The sequence below is a fragment of the Mercenaria mercenaria genome, chromosome 10 (genome assembly GCF_021730395.1).
Source record: "Mercenaria mercenaria strain notata chromosome 10, MADL_Memer_1, whole genome shotgun sequence".
In the NCBI taxonomy this organism is placed as follows: Eukaryota; Metazoa; Mollusca; class Bivalvia; order Venerida; family Veneridae; genus Mercenaria; species Mercenaria mercenaria.
Window position 1 is genome coordinate 32,186,102 of NC_069370.1, and position 23,333 is coordinate 32,209,434.

At 35.0% G+C, this 23,333-nt stretch overlaps 2 protein-coding genes across 2 annotated transcripts in view; one reads left to right on the forward strand and one right to left on the reverse strand.

Annotated features, from left to right (window-relative positions):
- The window catches only part of LOC123559487 (PR domain zinc finger protein 10-like), a 30,619-nt gene extending 12,834 nt beyond the window's left edge, over positions 1-17,785 (reverse strand). Inside the window, exons 1-12 of the mRNA XM_053516853.1 lie at positions 17,557-17,785; positions 16,243-16,494; positions 14,636-14,836; positions 13,651-13,833; positions 12,990-13,083; positions 12,191-12,285; positions 11,597-11,675; positions 10,837-10,964; positions 9,971-10,247; positions 9,309-9,442; positions 8,252-8,348; positions 55-198 (exon numbers count right to left, since the gene is read on the reverse strand). Coding sequence (XP_053372828.1) covers positions 55-198; positions 8,252-8,348; positions 9,309-9,442; positions 9,971-10,247; positions 10,837-10,964; positions 11,597-11,675; positions 12,191-12,285; positions 12,990-13,083; positions 13,651-13,833; positions 14,636-14,836; positions 16,243-16,443 — 1,633 coding nt within the window. The 5' untranslated portion in view covers positions 16,444-16,494; positions 17,557-17,785. The remainder of the gene's footprint in view (positions 1-54; positions 199-8,251; positions 8,349-9,308; positions 9,443-9,970; positions 10,248-10,836; positions 10,965-11,596; positions 11,676-12,190; positions 12,286-12,989; positions 13,084-13,650; positions 13,834-14,635; positions 14,837-16,242; positions 16,495-17,556) is intronic.
- A 261-nt stretch (positions 17,786-18,046) lies between these two features.
- The window catches only part of LOC123559486 (coiled-coil domain-containing protein 191-like), a 28,571-nt gene continuing 23,284 nt past the window's right edge, over positions 18,047-23,333 (forward strand). The window contains exons 1-5 of the mRNA XM_045351349.2: positions 18,047-18,219; positions 19,427-19,465; positions 19,877-20,012; positions 21,152-21,361; positions 22,714-22,871. Coding sequence (XP_045207284.2) covers positions 18,142-18,219; positions 19,427-19,465; positions 19,877-20,012; positions 21,152-21,361; positions 22,714-22,871 — 621 coding nt within the window. The 5' untranslated portion in view covers positions 18,047-18,141. The remainder of the gene's footprint in view (positions 18,220-19,426; positions 19,466-19,876; positions 20,013-21,151; positions 21,362-22,713; positions 22,872-23,333) is intronic.

Consider the following 23,333-nt stretch of genomic DNA (forward strand, 5'->3'; position numbering starts at 1 on the left):
AAAAAGATATTGGCTGAAAAACAGTCCTTTATTCTGTGCACACTGAGACAGTACCATTATTATCATCTTCTATCCTAAAGATCTGTAACGACTGTGGTAGACTGGCCCAAGCTCGTGAGAACACAACCTTATCCTGAATAGGAATCAGTCTATGCTGTGTACATTCCACATCATAACCCCGCATACACTCTTCGCACCCTAATTCAAAGAAAAAAACGAAAGGCATGACTTCAGATTTTCATTATAATATCACATTTTTAAAACAAATACTTTGTTTGCTTGTTTGTTTTTGGTTTAACACCATTTTTTAACAGTATTTCAGTTATGTAATGACAGGCAGTTAACCTAACCAGCGTTCCTGGATTCTGTACCTGTACAAACCTGTTCTCAATAAATAACTGCCAACTTCCCCACATGCGATGGAACAATGTTTGTAAGAATGTGTAAATCATCATTATCTACTATATATTCTGAATAAACTTTCGTAAGGCTAAATTCTTCCCATTTTAGAACACACTTGTTTACCTATTAAATGACTATCAGATTGAGAAACACAACAACGACATCAGATGTGAGACAGAATGCTCATGTGTCAGTCAGTTACCTAATGGTATGATAAAATCTTGTGGTAATTTTTTAAAGCGAAAAATCTAACAAGTCTGCTTGAACTACTTCCTGTTTATTAATTCTTTGTTTTAGAACACGAGAGAAATACTAGTCATGCAATACCATGGGAAAATCATTATAGGCATGACAACGTCATGATTTAATGAGCATATTTATAGCAATACAATAAGAAAATAATGCAATGATAAAATCAGAATAATAATGGAAATTATTTTAGAATTAAAATAATTTAATTTATTTTTTCTCAAATTGTTGCTCGTTGATTACCGTCTGCTAGTTTATTAAATTGTCGTCTGTTTTCGTAGATAAACGTGTCATCGATATTGTTACACTTGGCTGATCTGAACTGGTTCCTATTGATACTGGTACCCAGTCGATATAATATAAATACCAATATCTCGTGCAGTTCTCTCACATTTTGCTAGCTACACCGTCGGTAACGTCAAAACATTTTACATGTTTTGATTTATCATTGCAATGCCTCGGGGTCAAAGGCGGAACTGATATTTCGGAGGAATCCTTGCAACAAAATATTCTGCAGTATGCTCCTCAGGACAATGGCAAAGGGATGCTAGGTGCAGATGCTTTAGAGGAATGTTGTTGATGGTGTTACCAATCTTCTCCCGTATGTCGAAAAATAATATCACAGATTTATAGATTGTTTGTTGTTCAAACATAGAGCCTTAGGTTTTTTCCTAATATTCACGAATGGGGTGTGGCGACGCAAATATTAATCTACGCACGCGTCTAAGGCTAATCCTTTTGACTCTATTTTGGCATACAATATCAGTAAACTCGGTTCCACGGTTATTCGAATTTTACTGTGTATATAACTTTTGATGACATAAGGCAACATGTACTACACTTAGCTCGCAAAATCAAAGGTGTTTTGTATACACAAATGTATAATTTGATTTAATAGTCACTTTTTTGACAGGCGTCTCTTTTTCATAGTCTGATTTTCATGCTTTTCAGTGTCAATTTAAGGTTATAAGGTAGAACTGGAGCAGGTGTCTAACAACAGTTCGTTTTTGTAAACATCATGTTTGTAAATTAGATGTAGTTTTTGTATCCTAGCTACGATATTCATATTTTGATATTTATAAGAATTTTGCATGTAGAGAAATATTTGTTTTGAAAAACTTCTGGAAACGAATGACCTAGTAATAGAACTGTATTTGACATTTCTTTACAAACTTTACGCTCGAACAGATGTTTACTTAGCGATTCGGGGTCAGCTTTAATTAAATGTTAAGGCGAGTAGATAATTAGGTATTCACAACGAAATGCACAGTCAAAAGTCCGTATTTTGCAAGGGTTTGGTAGTTAATCTGAATAGTTATTAGCGCATTGAATGTACAGAAAAATATTAAGATTTTTTGGGGAAACTAAATGATTCATCACTTACATTTCGTATCCCCGGTATTTTTACAAAATTGATGAGATATTGCATTATATGTATAACTTCAGAGATCGCGCTTTGCGTTAGAAGAACTTATTCATTCACGAGTTATGAGATCAATTTCTTTTACTTTAAAAGCACTTCAGCTCCATGGCCTAAGTCAAACAAAAAATTTATGGCCATTACATGCTGGTTAAACTAGTTAACATCAGTTTTTATGTATATGTATTATGACTGTAATTTCTGTAATCGTACGTGGTTTATTCGCAAATTTGCTTACGATGTAAAGTGTACAAATTTCAACGCGCATATAAAGTCTTCAAGTAATCTAAAGTCTTCGTCTTTTTGTTCGAGCTTCCTTTCATAAAGGATCATTTCTCAGATTCTGTCAGTTTAGGAAACATAACAGTTGGAACATCTTATCTCTTACACAAACTGTCTTCTAATTTCATTGAATTGCTATGTTCACTTTAAGAGTAATAGTTAAATACTTTTCCCACTGAATTCAGAATAATCAATACGCAAATTTAAAATAATATTGAAACTGACCGAGTAGCCGGTCCCACGCTAAATTTCAAGATTTCAGTAAAATGTTTCATTTCACAAAAATTTTTTCAGGTGAATATAGAGGAACTCACCATTTATCATACAATGAACGATCTTATTAACGGTAATATAAAGGGGTTTCAATAATTGGGTCATTCGGATTCTCAGTTTACGTCATTCATGCGCAGCAGGTTCAATTTAACCATTTATTAAATAGTTTACTTTTATGTAGCATAGAAGTATGTCAAAACATTAAATTCACAGGCGAACACAAATTAAAACCTATTTGTAGATACACGAGGACGTTGACATATCAATTAAAGTCGCCTTCATTTGTAACTTAACCAGGTACATAACATTTGAATAGTTTGCTAGATTTTAGAATCTGCATAAATCAAAGTTGAACACTAATAAATTGTCACATTTCTAAGATTGTCCCGGTTGGGTCACGATGACAATTTTACCGGTCAATCTTTACTCGCCGTTTTTGGTCTGATAAAACTATATCATCAAACAAGAATTAGGATATTTAACAATGTTATGATTTTTACAAAAAAAAAAAAAAATCAGTTGGATTTCAGTTTTTTCTGTTACAAACTAAATTTATAATTTTGTCTTTTGATATTTACCCGGGTGAATTTCCGATTTTGGTTTTTTATTTTAAACCGTCACTGATGACTTGATTTATATACAGACTTGGATTTACAGCAAACATTACATTGACGGAATTGTTTCCAATCTTAGCGGCGGTTGTGGTTTGGGATCAGACTTATTAAACACTGCTAAATTTAATAAGTAAAAAATCTAAAAGCTCTTTTGCCTCAATAGGGCAGTTATAAGTATCTTGTACAAACTACCCTGTAGTTGTCAGATTTTATTGCTTTCTATTATACGCTGAACATGTACCAGTAGTCACGATGGACATTTTTGGTTTAAGTTATTCAGTTTCAGATAAGCAGCTCCTGATGTAGATCCATAGATTTCGAACATTGTTACAATCTTAAATAAAGTAGCACTTATACCTCGGTTACATACAATACAGCTAATTAAATCATTATTATATAAAAAAAATAAATAAAAAAAAAAAAAAAATAAAAAAAATCACTTACCGTTTACCTTAACAATGACCGATATCAACCCATACATTATTTTCATATAGTGTATGTTGTTTTGTGAAGACGAATTTAACTTACATTACAGGTTTAAAAAATCCTTACCCCGCTGCTATTCAATTAATTCTGTTGTGTGTATGCAACATGTTTTATAATAGGCACGTACCACACTGTTGCACGAAAAACTAATGGTATTTCATATAGAATTATATATAAAAATAGACTCTATTTTGACAGTGTCCTTTTTCATAGTGGGGATTTTCTTGCTTTTTTCAGTTACGATTCAAGGTTAAAATGAAAGGACGGAGCGGGGCTTTAAATTAATTTCAACAAACTGCACAGGTTTTTCATTTACATAGGGTTTCGTCATAATAAACTGTTAGAACGGCTGTCGAGATAATTGTGCTACCGAGACAAGCGGGCTTATCGACAAATTTTTTTAAATAAAGGTCAAATGCGACTGTTTTCCCGTGCACGATATACGGGGAAATACGAGTTGAAAATATGTTAGACTTTGTTTTTTGTATCATAACTTTGGTTTGTTTACGTGAGAAAAACGTTAACATACATATTGTTCAAGTACAGACTTGTCCGTAGTTGAGAACAAATATGCGTATATAAAATTTCAAAACAATGAAATATGTATCTATCAAAACCCGTTATTTCAGAATTAAGGAGTAGAAATCGGGTCACATAAATTTTTCTATAGGCGCAGACAAAATGTCTTCTGTATGTGCATTAATTATCTCAATTAATAGAGAAATGAATCGTAAATTCAGGACTTCTACTCGTTAATCTGGAGTAAAATGTCAGTTTTTCTTTTTTCTGCCATTTCAGCCAAATCTTTAAAAGGGGAGCTTGTACGTCTAATTGTTGATGCAAGTTATATCAAAATCATAGCTTTGGAAGTTGTAAGATTAGATTTAGTAATATATGGCCTACCGCAAGTTAGTTTATCAGGTGGCAAATTCATTTTAATTAGGCTTTGATATTGATGCTATGCCACATTTTGTTTCGGTCAGATGGAATACAGTATAAAAAATAAGGACTACAGTTTTTGGTGATTACTTAAAAGATCGATTTTTTAAAGAAGAGGGTTTTAAAGGCCGTAGAATTTTGGCGGATAAATTATAAATTTTTTTGTGGCGGTAAAATTCTGTCGGCCGTGAGGGGAGCGGATACGGTGTCTGTATGTTTGCATTCAAGTTGCGTATTTTGGGGTATCATATGTTTACCAGTTGTGTTAACTGGATAGTAAAAGGTTTTGCCCTAGTACTTGGGAATTCCCAGTGTTGCGTGTGTTGCGTATGTTGCGTATGTTGCGTCGCTCTCAGTGGTGTCACTTTACCTTGCCTTGCCTTTCCCTTTCATTTACTCGTGTTCGGTTTCGCTCATTCTCGGTGAAACCCGAAAAAGGGTGGAAAAGGTAGCCTCGAAAGTTCAATTGAAATTGTTGTGTGTTTGCATTTGAGTGATACCTGTTATAAAGTGCAAAGTGTCTTGTGTTGCTTTGCCTTTGAGTGACACCTGTTACAAAGTACAAAGTGTCTTGCGTTACTTTGCGTTGTTTGAGTGATACCTGTTACAAAGGACAAAGTGTCTTGCATTGCTTTTCCTTTTGGTCCGTTGTGTTAATTGCCTTGCTTTACATTGGCTAGGGTTGTGCATTTGACCGCATCCCCGGGGACACCGGGCTGGGTTGGATTCACAATTTTGAAGTTCGATGGATTGCGCAGTTGCGTTGTTTTTGCAAGCCTTGGGTTGGTGCGTCTGTTCTCCTCTCGGTCGGCGGATTTTGCTGTGCTTTTAACGACTCTACACGGTGAGACCCTTGTTGAGTCATGAGCGGCCGATCACTCCCAATATTGTCAATATACTTTTACTTGGAATTTCATTAAATTATTACAAAAGTATTATGCGTATTTAACTATCGTTGTAAGTATCAATGCATATCTTGATGAATAAAGATGTTGTATGAGTAATTTGGTTTTTATTTTGAGTAAAAAAATAATGGAAATTATTTTAGAATTAAAATAATTTAATTTATTTTTCTCAAATTGTTGCTCGTTAATTACCGTCTGCTAGTTTATTTAAATTGTCGTCTGTTTTCGTAGATAAACGTGTCATCGATATTGTTACACTTGGCTGATCTGAACTGGTTCCTATTGATACTGGTACCCAGTCGATATAATATAAATACCAATATCTCGTGCAGTTCTCTCACATTTTGCTAGCTACCCCCGTCGGTAACGTCAAAACTACCCGCCCGCCACACCCTGTATTTATAGGAAAAATTTCGAAACATAGAGTTTTGCATCTTTAATTTCGGGCTAGTATTGTAGTTTTAACAACTTGCTAGAATACTTTGTCAGTATTTTATATACACTTACGATCTATTTATGTTGATCTTAATCATCTGTGGAATGTTTTATGAAATTGGTTCAAAGTTGTAAAGGAAATTTGCATAAAGTCCATCTATTTAACAATAGCTAACGTTGATGTTCTAGTTCAAGTTAATTGTTATTGTCCACCAGGTCTTGACGACTGAGTTGTTTTGGTTTCTGCCCTTTTTTTATTACAATTGCAGGGTTTTTAAAACCCTGCCAAAGTAAATTGATGAGGGTGATATACCCGGGGAGCAATAACATGCAGGAGATAACACATCCTGCCATCAAAATGTTATGACGGGGCTAGATGTCTCTTGTTACGTGACCAAGGACTTCCCAAAAGTGAGATGTTTTATACCGTGTTATGAAAAAAAAACTGAGACATTTTGATGCAGTGTATATAAATTTTGTTATTTAAGAAAACGGTTCAGCATGGGCGTGACTATATTTATATAAGACTCTCCAGTATAATTTGAAATTTTTATACTTCTTTAAAAGGAAAGGGTAGTTGATTGATAATTAATATACATATTTTTAGTATTAAATATATAAACTAAATGTACAAGAAGACAATAGTGAAGTAATAAAATATTAGAATAATTTTCACTTTTTTTAAGTTAAATTGTTATTGACATGAAATTCAAGGACAGGAAAATAATTATAGGAAGTATTGACTGTCGTAATATTATTTCATGTGAACTTAAAAACTTTGTGATCACAGTTGGATATCACCCAAGAAAATTCTGCTATTATTTGTGGTAACAATTATTATGTAGGACACTGGCTTTTTAACTGTGACATTTGATAGACCTTAATATTAGTTTTTCTTCAAAATTGTCATAATACTATAAGTAAAAGGTGTTTATTTATAATACTGGCTTGATGGTATTGTCGCTCATTAAAGTGTTGGCGGTAAAATTCTGTCGGCCGTGAGGTGAGCGGATACGGTGTCTGTATGTTGCATTCAAGTTGCGTACTTTGGGTACATATGTTTACCCGTTTGTGTTAACTGGATAGTAAAAGGTTTTGCCCTAGTATTGGCAATTTCCTAGTGTTGCGTGTGTTGCGTATGTTGCGTATGTTGCGTCGCTCTCGTGGTGTCACTTTGCCTTGCCTTCCTTGCCTTTCATTGACTCGTGTTGGCGGTTTCGCTCATTTCGGGGAAACCCGAAATGGGTGGAATGGTAGCTCGACGTTCAATTGAAATTGTTGTGTGTTTTGCATTTGAGTGATACCTGTTATAAAGTGCAAAGTGTCTTGTGTTGCTTGCCTTTGAGTGAACCTGTTACAAAGTACAAAGTGTCTTGCGTTACTTTGCGTTTTTGAGTGATACCCGTTACAAAGTACAAAGTGTCTTGCATTGCTTTGCCTTGTGGTCCGTTGTGTTATATTGCCTTGCTTTACATTGGCTAGGGTTGTGCATTTGACCGCATCCCGGGGACACCGGGCTGGGTTGGATTCACAAATTCGAAGTTCGATGGATTGCGCGTTGCGTTGTTTTTGCAAGCCTTGGGTTGGTGCGTCTGTTCTCCTCTCGGTTGGCGGAAATTTTTTCTGGGCTTTTAACGACTCTACATGGTGAGACCCTTGTTGAGTCATGAGCGGCCGATCAACTCCCAATAATGTCAATATACTTTTACTGAATTTAATTAAATTATTACAAAATGTTTATGCGTATGTTTTAAATATCGTTGTAAGTACAATGCATTTTTCTTGATGAATAAAAAGTGTTGTATGAGATAATTGGTTTTTATTATGAGTAATAAAATAATGAAAATGCCATCAAAGAATCAGGATAAATATGGCAATGAAATAACAGTCAGCATAAATGTGGTGACACCATGATAAAATCAATATAGACATGGCAATATCATGATAAAATCAGAACAGATATGGCAATAGTATGATAAAATCAGAACAGATATAGCAATATCATAATAAAATCACGATAGATATGGCAATAGTATGATAAAATCAGAACAGGTATAGCAATATCATGACAAAATCATGATAGATATGGCAATGCCATAATACTGTTATTTCCACAATCACAGAAATCAAACTACATCATTCTTTACTGTTGAAACTGAGGACTTCTGTGATATATGATAACTTCTAAGCTATGTAAAAATGTACCATTAAAGTAGGCACTCAAAAATACTGGGATATATACTTACAAAGCTCCCTTGGATTGTAAGGTCTAGATTCATACTGAGGCTTCTTCCATGGTGTAGTTTCATTATCAAGACAAGCAATGCGACTTGATTTTCTCCGCTACAAAAATATCGTTTTGATGAATATTAAGATGGTTCAGAATCACCTGTTCCTTTTAGTGAAAATGTTCTTAATAAGTTACACCACAGTACTACAAACACGGGTGATAACAGACCAGAATTTCAAATCCTGAAAAAATAGCCGGGGTTCGGGGGCCAGGCCCCCATCGTGGGTCAAGGGGCAGCGCCCCTGTAAGGGGGTTCAGAAGGAAATGCATTTTCAGCATTTTAAATACCTTTTTAACGTAACAAATGAGAATGTTTTAAATTTTAAAGCAGCAAATTTTTCTTTACATTTTTATTTTGCAGCACATTTCACTTTTAGTCTGAAAAAGCGAATAAAAAATTGGTCGGAATGGTAGTAGAAATATGGCAAAAGCCGAGATTGTATAAATTTTCTTAACAAAGCATAACAAATTTAATTTAGACGATCCCAGTATGACACTACATTTGTACAATCAAATGTCATTCGCTCTAACTCAATATTTCGAACACTGCTCATCATCAGGTACCAGTAAAATCCCTGTATAATGTAAATTGTCCGATGGCTCAAACTACAGATATCTTAAATTTTGTCGGTCCCCTCGAGTTCGAGCAAATGAAGTTTGACTTTAACTTGATTAGACCTATATAATATTTAAAAAATCTCATCTCTACCGAAGAGCTATTTTTTCAACATTCAGAAACTGTAGCAATCAGGAATCTAAAATTCCAGCTTTGTTTACGTGGAAAGCCTTATGGGAATATATGAGAGCCACTATTGTTTACTAGTAATATCTCTCTGCAAAACCAGTCTTTTAACATCCTCGATAAAACATTAATACGAAACATCAAAAAGTAACTTAAAATTGAAAAGTTTTATTTTTTATTCTTATCTTCATAATGCAACATTTTTTTTTGCAAATTTCAAGTGCAACAGTTTTTAAGTTAACTGACACAGTTACAATTGCATAAAACTTACATTATTGGAGATTCCAGATGATGTGCCAGGCTGCGGTTCCTCTAATTCTGTACTGTCAAGAACATATCCTTGTGCAGTATTGTCCATACCAATTCCTCGTGCATTTAGATAGTTAGAAAGCTGTGCATTCAAATCTGTAACAGAAATACAGTTCCTGATGGATCTCGTCTTACACAGGAGGAAAGAAAGCAATCATAAATAAAATCAAAGACTTACGTCCTCCAATCCCATTTTTCATTAATAAGTTTCCAGCAAGTCCTACCATTATGAGCTGGAGTTGAGTTACAGAACTACTGTTGAGAAAATTTGCTTGTATTTTAAGGTCTAATTGGAGAGCCATTAGGGTACAGGTATGTGCATCTAACTTAGTTATCTATTAGGAGCCACCTGTTACCATTACCACCAACTCCTCTAGAGTCATTTACAGCTTTAAGGAGATTGCAATAACTCGTCTTAATCAACGTCAAGATCTACTAATAACTACAGGCCTTTATTTGGTTCAAAACACTTTCTTGACGAAAAGTGCAAGGTATAAGCTTTAAGTAAGGTACCGAGTCTGAACATTGGTCTAATGTTGTCTAAAGACAGATTTTATTGTACATTACAGTTTCCATGTCAGATCTATCATAATTCTTTTCTATCAGGTAGACTGTGTATTTTACCTGGTGGTCCCATCTTTGTACTTGTATCTTCGCTTGATGTATCTAGGATATAATTAGTCTGGTTCAGTTGAGATTCCATGCTGGAAACCAGCTGTGATGCTGATGCTGCAAGCTGATTGGTTGTGAATTGAGACAGAGAAATATCATTGGCTGCCAGCTGTGCATGGGGCCCGGCTTGCAGATTTTCTGGATAACCATTGCCAACATTAACTGGCATGAAATTGGTAGACAAGTTTGATACTGATGAAACAGAACTTGAAACTGGAAGCCTCATTGACTGAAAATTAATAAGACATTGTAATAGTAAATAATTATGTGTGTATAAATCAAAGAGATCAAGCAGCACCAATGGGAGAAAAAAAAAAGAGGCGAAGAAATGTTTACTCCATTTGTTTCCAATGAACATTTCAAAAAGAAAATGTGGGAGAATAGATATTAAATCTGGATAATCAAAAAAGAATTGTAATTGTAAGCACAGATTAAAAATAAATCCAGGAAAGTACCTATCTGCACAAATGTCAACCATTTCCTTAAAAGTTCCAGTAGACAATCATTTGTGCTTAACTATTTAAGGTTTTAAGTTTTCCCCAATTTAAAAAAAAAAAGGACCAAGTAGAAAATGTGGCCTCTAGCCTGTGAACAATGTTTTGCTAATGACCCGGTATCCAAGTATTCTCCGATATTATTACGGCAAACATTATCAAAACCAAGCAAAAACTGAGATCTCTAGTGCAAACGTTGGCACCGAAGACAATACAAAATGAACAAAGGGTGATCAAGGCACCTCACAAGGGTTATAACATGTATATAAGAACATGAAACATAAACACAACTAAACAAAGTGATCCTGTATAACAAAGTCTCACCATCATCTGTGTAGAATCTACAACATTGTTACTGCTGGAAGGATGTGAATTACTCTCTACAGGAAGCATGCTGCTGTTTAAATTATCCCTGTTGTCTATACTTGAACTGTCGTCTACATAGTTCTTGTCTGAAATGTTCAAATATAAACTGGCAATTCTAATACTTGCCGTATATAAAGAATTTGGAAGCATTCAATACAACAGATCATGAGAAACCTGTAAAACTTGTACCAGTTATAAAAGGCGTAATTTTGACAAAAATGTTAGCTAGAGTTACGTAAATTGTCAGATGCAGTCTCCACATGATGCCAAAAATTTATGTAAAGTTTCAAAGAAATTTTTAAGAAACCTTCTCACGTGCCAAACCTTTGTGATGCAGATGATATATGTGATACTAACAAAAGGATGTAAACAAAAGCTATAGACTAGAAAATTTCAAATTCTCAAGCTAATAATTAACCTTTAGCCTGCTGGTGGCAAGTGATTCTGTCTTTGCGACCAGTGCAGACCAAGATCAGCCTGCATGGATGTGGTCTGCACTGTTCAATTTTCAGTCAGTAAATTTTCAGAGAACACTCTTTAAATAATAAATGGTATTGCCCAAATTGAATGATGGACCAGTCCATTGTAGAAATATAGCAGGCTAAAGGTTAACAACAGCACACTATGAGTTCTCATGTAAAAACCTAACTAAAGAATCAATGAAAATGTAACACTATTCATCACGGATTCCCAGTAAACTTGTCTAAAATTAACAAACCTGCAGCCCGGTATTCCTCCTCATCTGTCTGTGTCGTGTCTGGTTCCCCTGATACTATATCATCTATTGAACTTCGATTCTACACAAGTAAAAGATATTTGGAATTTTAAAATCTATTGATTAGACATAACAAAAACAGAGTGAAAAAGAGTCCATTATTTAAGACAGGAAGCATCTCTGCAGAACCACTAACCTTCTGCAAGCAAGCTGGATGGCTCTTTAAATTTTAATATGACAACTGGATCAGAGCTCAAACCCACACAAGTTAAAGGTAAGTGAATTGGAGACAGTGACCTTAAACATCAACGTACAAACACATTGAACCTTTACAGATACTGAGTTGACATCTTTGCACTCCATCAAATTTCACTGGCGTGTAAATCTGTGGTATCAACCAAACAGGAAATTTCCTGGTTTATGTATATTTTGAAGATGTAATAAACTTAAAAGTTTTGCCGGTTGCGATTTAATTTTGCAAATAACCATAATGAGGGCTGTAGGCAATCCGATTCATACGGATGGTTGGACAAATGGGCAGTTCAATTGCTATATGCTCAGGGGCATAAAAACAATTTTAAGATAAATGTATCAAACCTTCAGTGATAATCTATGTGTGACCTCTGCTTCGTTGGAGGTTGATCCTGTTATAGAGCTAACAGCTGACTCCATCCCATCATAGCTTCTTCTCCCTGTTACAATACAGTCACTGTGTATATTCTCACTGCTTCTTTAATTCTAAATATGAGTTGTACCATGGGAAAACCAACATAGTGGCTTTGCGACCAGCATGGATCCAGACCAGCATGCGCATCCGCGCAGTCTGATCAGGATCCATGCTGTTCGCTTTCAAAGCCTATTAAAATTAGAGAAACGGTTAGTGAACAGCATGAATCCTGACCAGACTGCACGCATACGCAGGCTGGTCACAAAGCCACTATGTTGGTTTTCTCATGGTGCGGCTCAATTATATTATGTTTATCATGTTTCATGTCATGGAAGTGATATAAAGCCATTACATAATTTTTGTATTACACTAGTGTAATAAAGCTTCGACACTGACAATGTTTTAAATATAGGAGACGTTGGTTGAATTGACTTGGTCTTTAATTATTCATTTACATATCATGTTTATCAATAAACTATGTTTAATACAGAAAGTGATCATATACATGTATGCATCTTAATTCTATATCGATGTGTATCTATAAATTACAGTCAAAAGAGATGACCATAAATTCTTTTTAAATACTCGACCTGTTTATTTCTCTTACGAACACCAATATTTACAAGAATTTTGTCTTTAAACCATAATATATACCAGTTTTTAAGTTAAAGCAAGTAAACACATAGGTTATTAAACCACCTATGTGTCTGATAAAAACCTAATACAAACCTCTGTTGACCTGGGCTGAGGATTCGGCTGATGTTGATACTTCAGATTGAGTCTGTGACTGGTGCATGTTTAGTAAAGACCTGCTGCTTGTACTCTGTAATATTATCAAATTATATCAACAAAATATATATACCAGTACTACTGAGTAAACAACATGTTCAAAATGTTCTGTCAACATGGGTTTCATTAGCTATTGAAGTAGGTGACAGTTGCTAAATAGAGGGGCTCTTCGGAGTCTCCTTATTTACAATTTTTACTAATGATAAGTAGCCAGGGCCTCAGACCACTATTGCAGGAGTAAATCCCCACCCTATGGTCCTTAACCAAATCCCCAAATCAAACATGTAGATATTTCCATTGTGTATTTAGACACATTCAAAACATTTGATTTTGTCGCATATACTCACTGACAGACTGTAATATGTGAATCGACCTGTTCGTGGTGGCTCAGTAAAAATAAGGTCAATCTTCTGCATTATGTAAAAGTGACCTTTCCTATATATAGATATATTCTACTGAGACTTTAGGATTCTAAAATTTTTCATTCCATCAGTGAGGACTTAAATGAAACATATTGGCAATAATCTAAAAGTGAAATATTGAAATAATTGGTCTTAACAATTCTCTAAGATATCAGAATAATGCATTGATGAGATCATACTGGTTGTATCAGTAGAGATCTTTGATCTGAATTCCCAGGTTCTGCAACTTGTCGCTGTGGTAACTGCATACTGTTTACTGATTGGCTGACTGTACTGTCAACGTCAGGGGAGATCACTCTTTGTACTGCAACAATTCTATTCTGTGCATCTACTATCAGCTGATGTACAGGATATCCTGTTTGCTGTAAATAAGAATTATTAAAGTCATTTTGAACATTCTGATGAGAAAGTCTAAAAATTTACAATAAAATAAGAAACTTGTGAATTTGCATATTTGCTATTATATTTTCTTACTTTGTTATAAATGGTAATACTCTTATATAAATCACTGATCCATAGTTTGTAGTATATTAAGACTGAACTATAATCAAGACATTTGATGGACTAAAGTCAAAACTTGAAAAACAAGGAGCTGCGTTCAATAAACGCTTGATGCCACCAGTGGCATCCTTGTCGATAGATTTTGCACATAAGTCCAAAACGAGGCCAAGGTCAAGGTCACACTGAGGTCAGGTGATGTTTGAAGATGAGGAATGGTCACAGTTTACATCTGTATTAGTATCAATTCATTCTTGTAAGGGGTACTGATGCTAGACAAAACGGTCCCATTTGGTTAACCAAGAGATAGCCAATATAAAGCAACCTAAGTCCAAAATGAGGCCAAGGTCAAGGTCAAACTGAGGTCAGGTGATGTCTGAAGATGAGGAATGGTCACAGGTTACATCTGCATTAGTATCAAGTCATTCTAGTAAGGGGTATTGATGCTAGACGAAACGGTCCCATTTGGTTAACCTCGTACGGACGGATGGACGAACGGACTAACAAAGGGACAGGACAATCACTATATGCCTCCCGCATCAGTAGATGCTGGGGGCATAAAAAGTCTGTGAATGTTATTTCTGAGGTGGTGTAATCAAACATGCCAGTCAGTAGTCAAAAACTGCCCTTAGTCCTTTAGATAAATATGACATTACATGTACTTACATCACAGACTGAGCTACTGGCCACTGGCTGGGCACTCCCATAAGCATCATTATCATTATCCATGTTGCTGTAATTAGCCATCTGAACCTGAGCCTCGTTACCAGACCCTACCATTTCCATATACTGTCGGGGTGTTTCCTGTTGACCGGACTGATACGAAGACTCAGCTGCCTGGTACATCTGACTGCTAACCGAAGCACCCTGTAATTTTATCAAATACCATATATTCCCTAATTAATGCCCCCTCAATATATGCCTTCCCTTACATATTTCAGAAGAAAACAAGAGCTGTCTGTAAGACAGCGCGCTCCACTATTCGGGGATTTGACAGTAAAATGAATATATGTGAGACCTTTACTTTAAAAGGAAGATACACCAAGGGGCATAATTCTGTCAAGAACATAAATTAGGGTTATTGGGATTGTTACAACACATGCAGATGACGACGGTAAAGATATATTTTGAGTTTCAAGTCATTATCTTATGTAGTACCAAAGTTATGTCCAGAAAATGAAGTTTGTAGAAAAAATTACGGTAAGTATAAAAGGGGCATAATTTGGTCAAAAATACAAATCAGAGTTATGGGGATTGTTACCACACATGCAGATGATGCTGATAAAGATACATTTTAAGTTTTAAGTCTTTATCTTATATTGCATTAAAGTAATATCCAGAAAGCGAAGATTGCAAAAAAAGTTAAGTACAAAAGGGGCATAATTCTGTCAAAAATATAATTAGAGTTATGGGGTTTGTAACCACACATGCAGACGATGATTATAAAGAAATAATTTTAACTTCAAGTCATTATCTTTAAAAGTACCAAAAAAAAACAAAGGTTGCCGAAAAACTTTAACCTTAAAAATAACCTAAGTATAACACCTTGGTGACCTTGACCTTGGGTATAATGGGCTCAGCCCCTACATACACTTTGTATGTATACTGGACATGAAGTTACAGTAAGATATAAGCAATATTAACAAAGATATGACAGAAAAACAAAGGTTGCCGAAAAACTTTAACCTTAAAAATAACCTAAGTGTAACAGCTTGGTGACCTTGACCTTGGGTATAATGGGCTCAGCCCCTACACATATATTGTTTGTACACTGGACAATGCTTATGTGAAGTTACAGTAAGATATAAGCAATAGTAACAAAGATATGACAGAAAAACAAAGGTTGCTGAAAAACTTTAACAAAGAAGGGTAACGCCGACGCCGGGGCGAGTAGAATAGCCCCCCTATTCTCCGAATAGTGGAGTTAAAAGTAAAAAACTTTGAGTAAATACAGGTCACACAAGCACTTTGGTAGCGCTATAGTCATTAAATTTCTTTCATTAAAGTTAAATTTATACCTTTTAAAAAGTTTATAGGGTCTTAATAAACAACCCCATTTTGTAATTTGTAAAATGTACAATGCAACTCCCTTAGAGTGTTTATAAGGGAAAATATGGTAGACTTAACTATTAGCTTGTAAGTATGATCAAATTTCAAATGACAATCTGTTCTGCATAATAAAAGTTATAACGAGCGTTTAATTCTATATTGCTAAGTAAATGTAATACTACAAAATCATGTTTTATTTTGTAAAATACAAAAATGTAAAATACCTGAACATCGTAATTATTTGTAACGTAACGGTTGGAATTCTGGAACACTGGCTGCCCTCTATAGGCAGGTGGTACAAATGATGCCGAGGATGAGGAAGTTATTGAAGAGCTTGGTTCGTCTTCTCTTGCAGTTTGATAAACGGTATGATCTGGGCGCGAGCGCTGCCATGACGATGGATTGTTTGATCCTGAATCTCCCATTTTCAATGTGCACTATCAGAAACAACCAGGGGTTGAAATGATTTACTGCAACTGAAATTAACATGCATGTTTAAAATTAAATGTTTTTCTTAGAGAGCAGTTTTTGACAACACCACAGACGGCTGACCTATATACAGATGTTTTTTTCTTAAAATCAATTTCCTGTATGGACAAAAAACATGATAAAATGTCCTTAACTGAGCTTTTGGCACAATTACTATAATGGACTGGAATCAAACTAAATTTTGCACTGTTTCTTTTCTTGGGAAATACAGGTTGAATGCTGGGGCAAAAATTTAAATATTGACCTTTTAAGTGTCCGAACTGAAGTCCCCTTGAATTATCAGTGTGGGAGGGGTGGCGATGGAAGGGGAACCCTGTGCTCCACCCTCCCCCTACTTGGCACTTTGTGTCTCGCATATCATTTATTAAGCTCTAGCTACGCCTATGATGGTGTTTAATTAGTATTTCGCAAATATGTGCATCAATATGCCTGGCTATGTGCCTGAAGGATATATTTAGTTCTATTAAACAAAAACTGTCTAGGTTAGCTTAAAAGCAACATTTCCAGTGAAGTAAAATTAGTAGATCTATTTTTCAAATTTGAGAATTTGTAAGATTTAGTTTGACTGCAGGGTTTTTTTTCAGCCGTTTTTATAGCCGTTATTCGGCTATATTCCCAATGCCAAAAAGTATGTATTTTTCCCAAAATAAGTGGAAAAATTCCCAATGTCATTCTGAAAAAAATTTCATCAAAATTGCACAACTATTGACCAAATTATGGACAATTTTGTAATGGAACTATGTTAAATAGGTTGTACAATGTGAAACAAGTGTATGAGAAAGTGCTTAGACACATCCTTTCTATATCTTATGGAACTAAATATTTCCCAATTTGGAACATTTAAGCGTCAAAATTCCGAATTTTGGGGGTATATGCTATGTTCCCAAATTAGCTAGAAAAAAACCCTGTCCATACAGTAGGAAAAATAATGTTTTGCCAACAAAACAATTAAAAAGATCATAACAATGCCTTTGGACATGTATAGTTAACCAATCTTGATCTGTAAGCTCATGGAACATGACTCCACATTCAACTTCAAAGTCACTAACCTCCGTATGCTACACCCCTGCAATTTCTTTGACTTTCCACCATTTTGGAATAATTTTCTATTCTGGTTGTCATGTCTATATAATCTTTCAAGAATTTAGCATGTGTCCTATGTAAAATAAATTGTTAATTATTGTAGTTCAAGTTTGACATGTCAATGGATTATTCCAGACTGACCAGATCCCCCTATTTGCAAAAATGTTTGAGCTTGGGAGTGTACCACTTTTGCCGAACCACTCGGTACGGGAGAGTCCACCTTGAAGGGGTTAAAAGGAATTTTGCAAAGTAAGAAGCACAAAATAACAAAAAAATTACCCGCCTCAAATGGTGACAGTATATTATTATCAAAACTGCCGAACCTGAAAGTGTTGAAAAACCGTTAAATGTGTGTTTTCTAGCAAAATATTACCAAATATTTTAGTTGACTAACCTCCATGTTTCCAGTCTCGTTCTCTTCCGATTCAAGTCACGTGATATTGCTAATTGCGAGAACATTGTTTACAAATGGCAGCCTACGTAAAGTTTTTTTCAGCGGCCTTCAGTTTTCTTCGTGTTTTCGATTACAGAGCTGTTAAAATGTGATAACTATGACAGACGACATACATAAACCAGGACTTTACCGCTGGAAGCGCCAAGAAGATCCGCGATCTTATTCTCGCTCTCAGGCATGATAAACATGATTTTCTAAAATTTCACCTGTTCCACAGACACTTGGGGGTCAGCACCCTCCACATCCCAATCCGCCCTTGCCAACCCTCAGCCAATATATTTTCGCCTTTTTAAGACAAACTGAGCACATGTCTCGATTAGTCCAACTAATTTCACTCAATCCTAGAAAATACTGAGATAATTTTTTCATATGGGCAATAATCCCGACTCGAAAGACCAAAATAGTTGAAGCAATTTCTGATGACATTTTCATCGCAGCTGATGCTTTACATGCTACAGGTTTAAATGCCGATTATTTCATGAATTGGCCATAAATTCAAATAAAACTTTACATGAATCAAAAGGGGATTCAATTCCTCATTGATTTATGTAAAAATTATCAAATAATTTCCAAAATTACGAATTTTCTGGTGATTTAAACCTATATATGTACAGAGTTTTGACGTTTATAGATTGCCAGTCAAAAATATAAAACAATCTGAACGTTGAATTATTTGACTAATGTCTCGATCATACAACAACTTCTGTTACAATTTCAACATTTTTGAAAAACTCCCATACATCAAAATACAGGCAATTTTATTGAGGTTGATAATGCTGTTACAGCACAAAGTGTGCAATGATTTCCTTACACTTCTTTGTTACAGTTACCAGATACAAAGTCTGTACGATTTGTCAAAGTAAGAACAATGATAAAGATCAAAAATTAGAAATTTGGAATATTCAGCCCAAATGTTTAGTCTCAAGCTAGACCTTGTACATAAAATCGCAACTTATGATATAAAATTTTCACTTGTATTTCACAAGCGCGTAAGCTTAAATCAGGGAGCTGTACATGAAAAATGGAGTCTTACACATAAACTACAGTACAGTCAAGTCTCATTCATAGAATTCTTCATGTGAGAAAGCTATCCATCTGGTCTAAGGAAGGTTGGTGGTTCTACCCAGTTGCCCATAATATTGCTCGCAGGGGCACCTTGGATCTTTGTCTATCATTTAAAACTTGAGAGGTTGCCATATGACTTGAATTGTTGAGGGGTAACATCGCACAAAACAAAACAGCCTTTTTGAAATGTATGTAGGTATAAAATAGTAGAAATAGAGCATAAACCAATTTCAAGACAAATTTACTCAGAAGTCTATTTATAATGTAGGTACATTTTTTTTCAATTAACAATAAATTATATTTTTTCTTTTTTTCAGAAAGTAACAACAAATAATGACATTCAAAATTGGATCCAGGTAAGATAAAACCAATTTTAATGAGTTTGCAATTTAATTTGCTTGATTTCATTGAACTAATACCCAAACAGATCCTTTATCTTTAACTAATATCCAAGGCACAGTACCTTGATCTTGAACTAATATTCAAGGCACAACATGAGTTTATTTTCAGTACTTGGTTGACATAAAGTTTTGTGGTTTCTTAACAAAAATAAATAATTGATTTTAAAATGGATTAGTGGATTTCAAATTTTAAAAGATGAAATGAATGGGATTCTTTGTTGCACGTTGATTTCTCAAATTGAAATAAATATAAAAAAATTTTTTTCCTCAGCAAAAATTAAATGATTTGACAGTAACAAAAGAAACAATATATCCTCAAGTCCTTAGGATGCAGGATTTGAAATATAAAGGGTGTTTTTGTTCCAGAAAGTTGAAGATGCTTCAAACAGGGCAGCAGAGCAAGTATTTGGTGTTAACCAATATGGTGGAAGGGCGAGAGGGAAAGCGATTGCCAAGGCAACAAGAGAGTATATGCAAGATGATGAGCAGGCTTATAATGAAGGCAAGTTATCTGATAATGTTGGCTAAGACATGTTTTTTCTTGTTATAACATCTGTAGAATCCAAAGGGCTCTGGGACCAATGTATTCTGAGAGATTCTACTGATGGTAATACCGTATAACTGGAAACAAACGTGCATTAACGCTTTTCTATAATAACATGAGCCACACCATGAGAAAACCAACATAGAGCATTTGCAACCAGCATGGATCCAGACCAGCCTGCTCATCCGTGCAGTCTAGTCAGGATCCATGCTGTTCGCTAACGGTTTCTCTTATTGCAATAGACTGTGAAAGCGACCAGCATGGATCCAGACTGCGCAGAAGTGCAGGCTGGTCCGGATCCATGCTGGTCGCAAATGCACTTGTTGGTTTTCTCATGGTGCTCATTTAGCAGCTTAATTAAATGAATGGTATGTTGTTGGGCCATTAAACATTTATGTTCTAGAATGCATATACATGTTTACTTTTCTTTTTAACCCCCCACCCCCACTAGAAATAAATGGTAGAAAAAGTATTTTTATGTTAGAATATGTCTTTTTATCAGATCTTCATCTGACTGGTAAATATGTGCCACAAGGCAATTTAACTTTGTTTTTCATTCAAACATTTGTTCCTACGAAGTAACTTTAAAACTGCTGATTCTTCATTAAAACATTTTCCAGTCACAGATGTGACAGAGCTTTTGAATTATCACAGATTAACAGATAAAGTACTGTGAAATAATTTGGGGGAAAGGTGGGGTGCTTAATTTTATTAATGGTTATGACCAAAATGGCAATTTCGGGGGAATTTTAATTGATTTCATAATCATAGATCTAAGGGACACCTAAGGCTGTATAAATGACTTCCTTTACTTCAGTCAAAGTAACTTTTGAAGAAATTTGAGGTCATTGGGGAAAATAAGCCACCCTTCTCTTGGAAGTACATGTAGCCTTGTTTCAACCTCAGTTTGTTGATAGAAAATGTCTGTGGTAAACCTAGCTGATATAAAACTGTGAACAGCATGGAGTGTATGGAACTTTTAAAGTAATAATTAAGTGGAAATAAAAAGGTTTTTTATTATCTTTCTAGTTTTTAGGAAACCGTAATTTAGAACTAATGACCAGTTCATCTAATAATTTTGATGAAAACATTTGTAGCTCAAGATTTGCTGTCACATTGGATGGAAGAAAAAGTGAACTTGATTGGTGGCCTTGAACCTGAAATAGACTGTCACTATGAGGACGACGGTTGGGAGAAACATGAGATACAGTCTGACGTAAAGCGGGAATGGGATAATCTTCTGGCTAATAATTATGCAGAATATGGGCTGCCATTGTCATCAAGGCAAAATGATAAATCTTCAAAAGGTAATTTTAAAACATTTTTACCAGTGTGCAGTGGATTATTTATATTGGTGTAATATAATGGTTACAGGTATAGTTTCATTTTGTACTAAATGTAATGTTTAAAATTTTAAAATGTAAAATGATTTTGTAAACATTTTATTTGCTTTTTTTCTCTCTCACGTTTTGCTTTCTTTGCTTAACATTGTAGTATAATACAGCTTTGCTGAAACAGAATTTGCATTCAGTAAGTTTAATATACTTAAATGGCATAATAACCACTTAATTCATTTACACATTGAAAACTGTTACATGTAGATGTCAGTGTTTTAGCTTGACTTTTCAAAGAAAAGTGAGAGCTGTTCTACTCACTAAGGTGTTATAGTCACACCTGGTGATTGTCAGGATCACACCAATCCTGGTGATTGTAGCATCACAGCTGGTCATCATCATCATCATGGCTGGTCATCATCAGCATCACGCCTGGTCATCATCAGAGTCACACCTGGTTGAAGTTTTGTGTGTAAGGCCATGTCTCAGTAAACATTGCATTCATGTCAGCAGACCTTATTTAACCAAGTTAGATAACTCATGGTTGAATTTAATGTAAATTGTGGCTCTTTCTTTGACTTTGAAAATTTGGTTAAAGTTTTGCATGCAAGTAGAAGTCATTTCTGAGCAACAACTACAAATGTACATATATTGGAATAAAACTTCACACCAGGCTTCTTGTCTGTCAGACCTACTTACATAATCAGATTAGATAACTTCCGGTTGAATTTAATGTAAATTATGGCCTTTTTTTTCGACTTAGAAAATTTGGATTTATTTAGAAATATAAAAGTTACAATGAAGTTCTGTTTATTATATATCACTGTGGTCATGTGTCAAGGTCTCAAATCAGTTATCTGCAGCAACTGAATGGCTGATTCTCATCTCAATCTTGAAATTAATCAATGGCAAGGTAGCATTCCTTGATAGGTCTCCAACCTTCAAACCAGGTCTGAGCTTATGCTTCTAAGACTGGGTATTGTTTTCAACACACAGATCTCTAGCATTTGATTTGTAGTTTCATGACCAATGATATAGTTGCTATCTGAAACTGGACTCAAACATAGGGTAATTGTTCCTGAGCCAGTTTAACATATTTCATGTTGGACATGATGTTGAGGCTGATGTTTTGGGATTCTTTGGTTATTTTTGTTTCAATACTCAGTTTGTAGGTCAAATTCCAGTAAAAGATATATATTTTTAAATGCTGAACATCAGCTAGTGCTGCCAATATGAAGTTCAGTGGCAGAAATCTGCATTTTCTGCGTCTGATCCATTTATTTATATTATACATGTTTTAGGTAAATAACTCTTTCGACTTTCAGATATATACAACTTCGACGAGGATGATGCTGTTGCCTCTGTGATGAAGAACATGCTAGATAAACAAGTTGTCAAGAAAGAATTCAAGAAGGATCTTGGACTGGACAAATGGGGAAAACATAAAGATCCTCGCAGTAAGATGGAGTTGAGACATCAACAGGTAAGACGTTCAGAACATACAGCATGGTATACAGTAAACTGGTTAATAAAAGAAACAACAAATATCACGGTGATTTCTTGGTTTTATTTTCAAGAAAACAAAAATCGATAGTGCAGCGAGACAGATTCCACTCTCTGCCGCAGAGGTAAAGTTTACTACCAGTGTCAATGTAAGCTCTACTTTTGTTTTAAAACTACCTCAAAATTGACCAAAAATGTTTTTTGTCCCAATATTTTGGGTCAGAATCGGGAGTCCAATATTATGAAGGGTTCACATTGTTCTATAATCTAAGTTAGGTAAATGTAAGGCTGCATTTTGTGATTTCATAGTTAGCAGCGTTGTTTGTGGTGTTAAGAATTTACAAAACGTGAGTGTTTTTAATCAAGGATGTGATGCAGATTAATGGGTCTCTGTGTTAATTTCCATGTAGGCTGCATTTTGTGATTTCATAGTTAGCAGCGT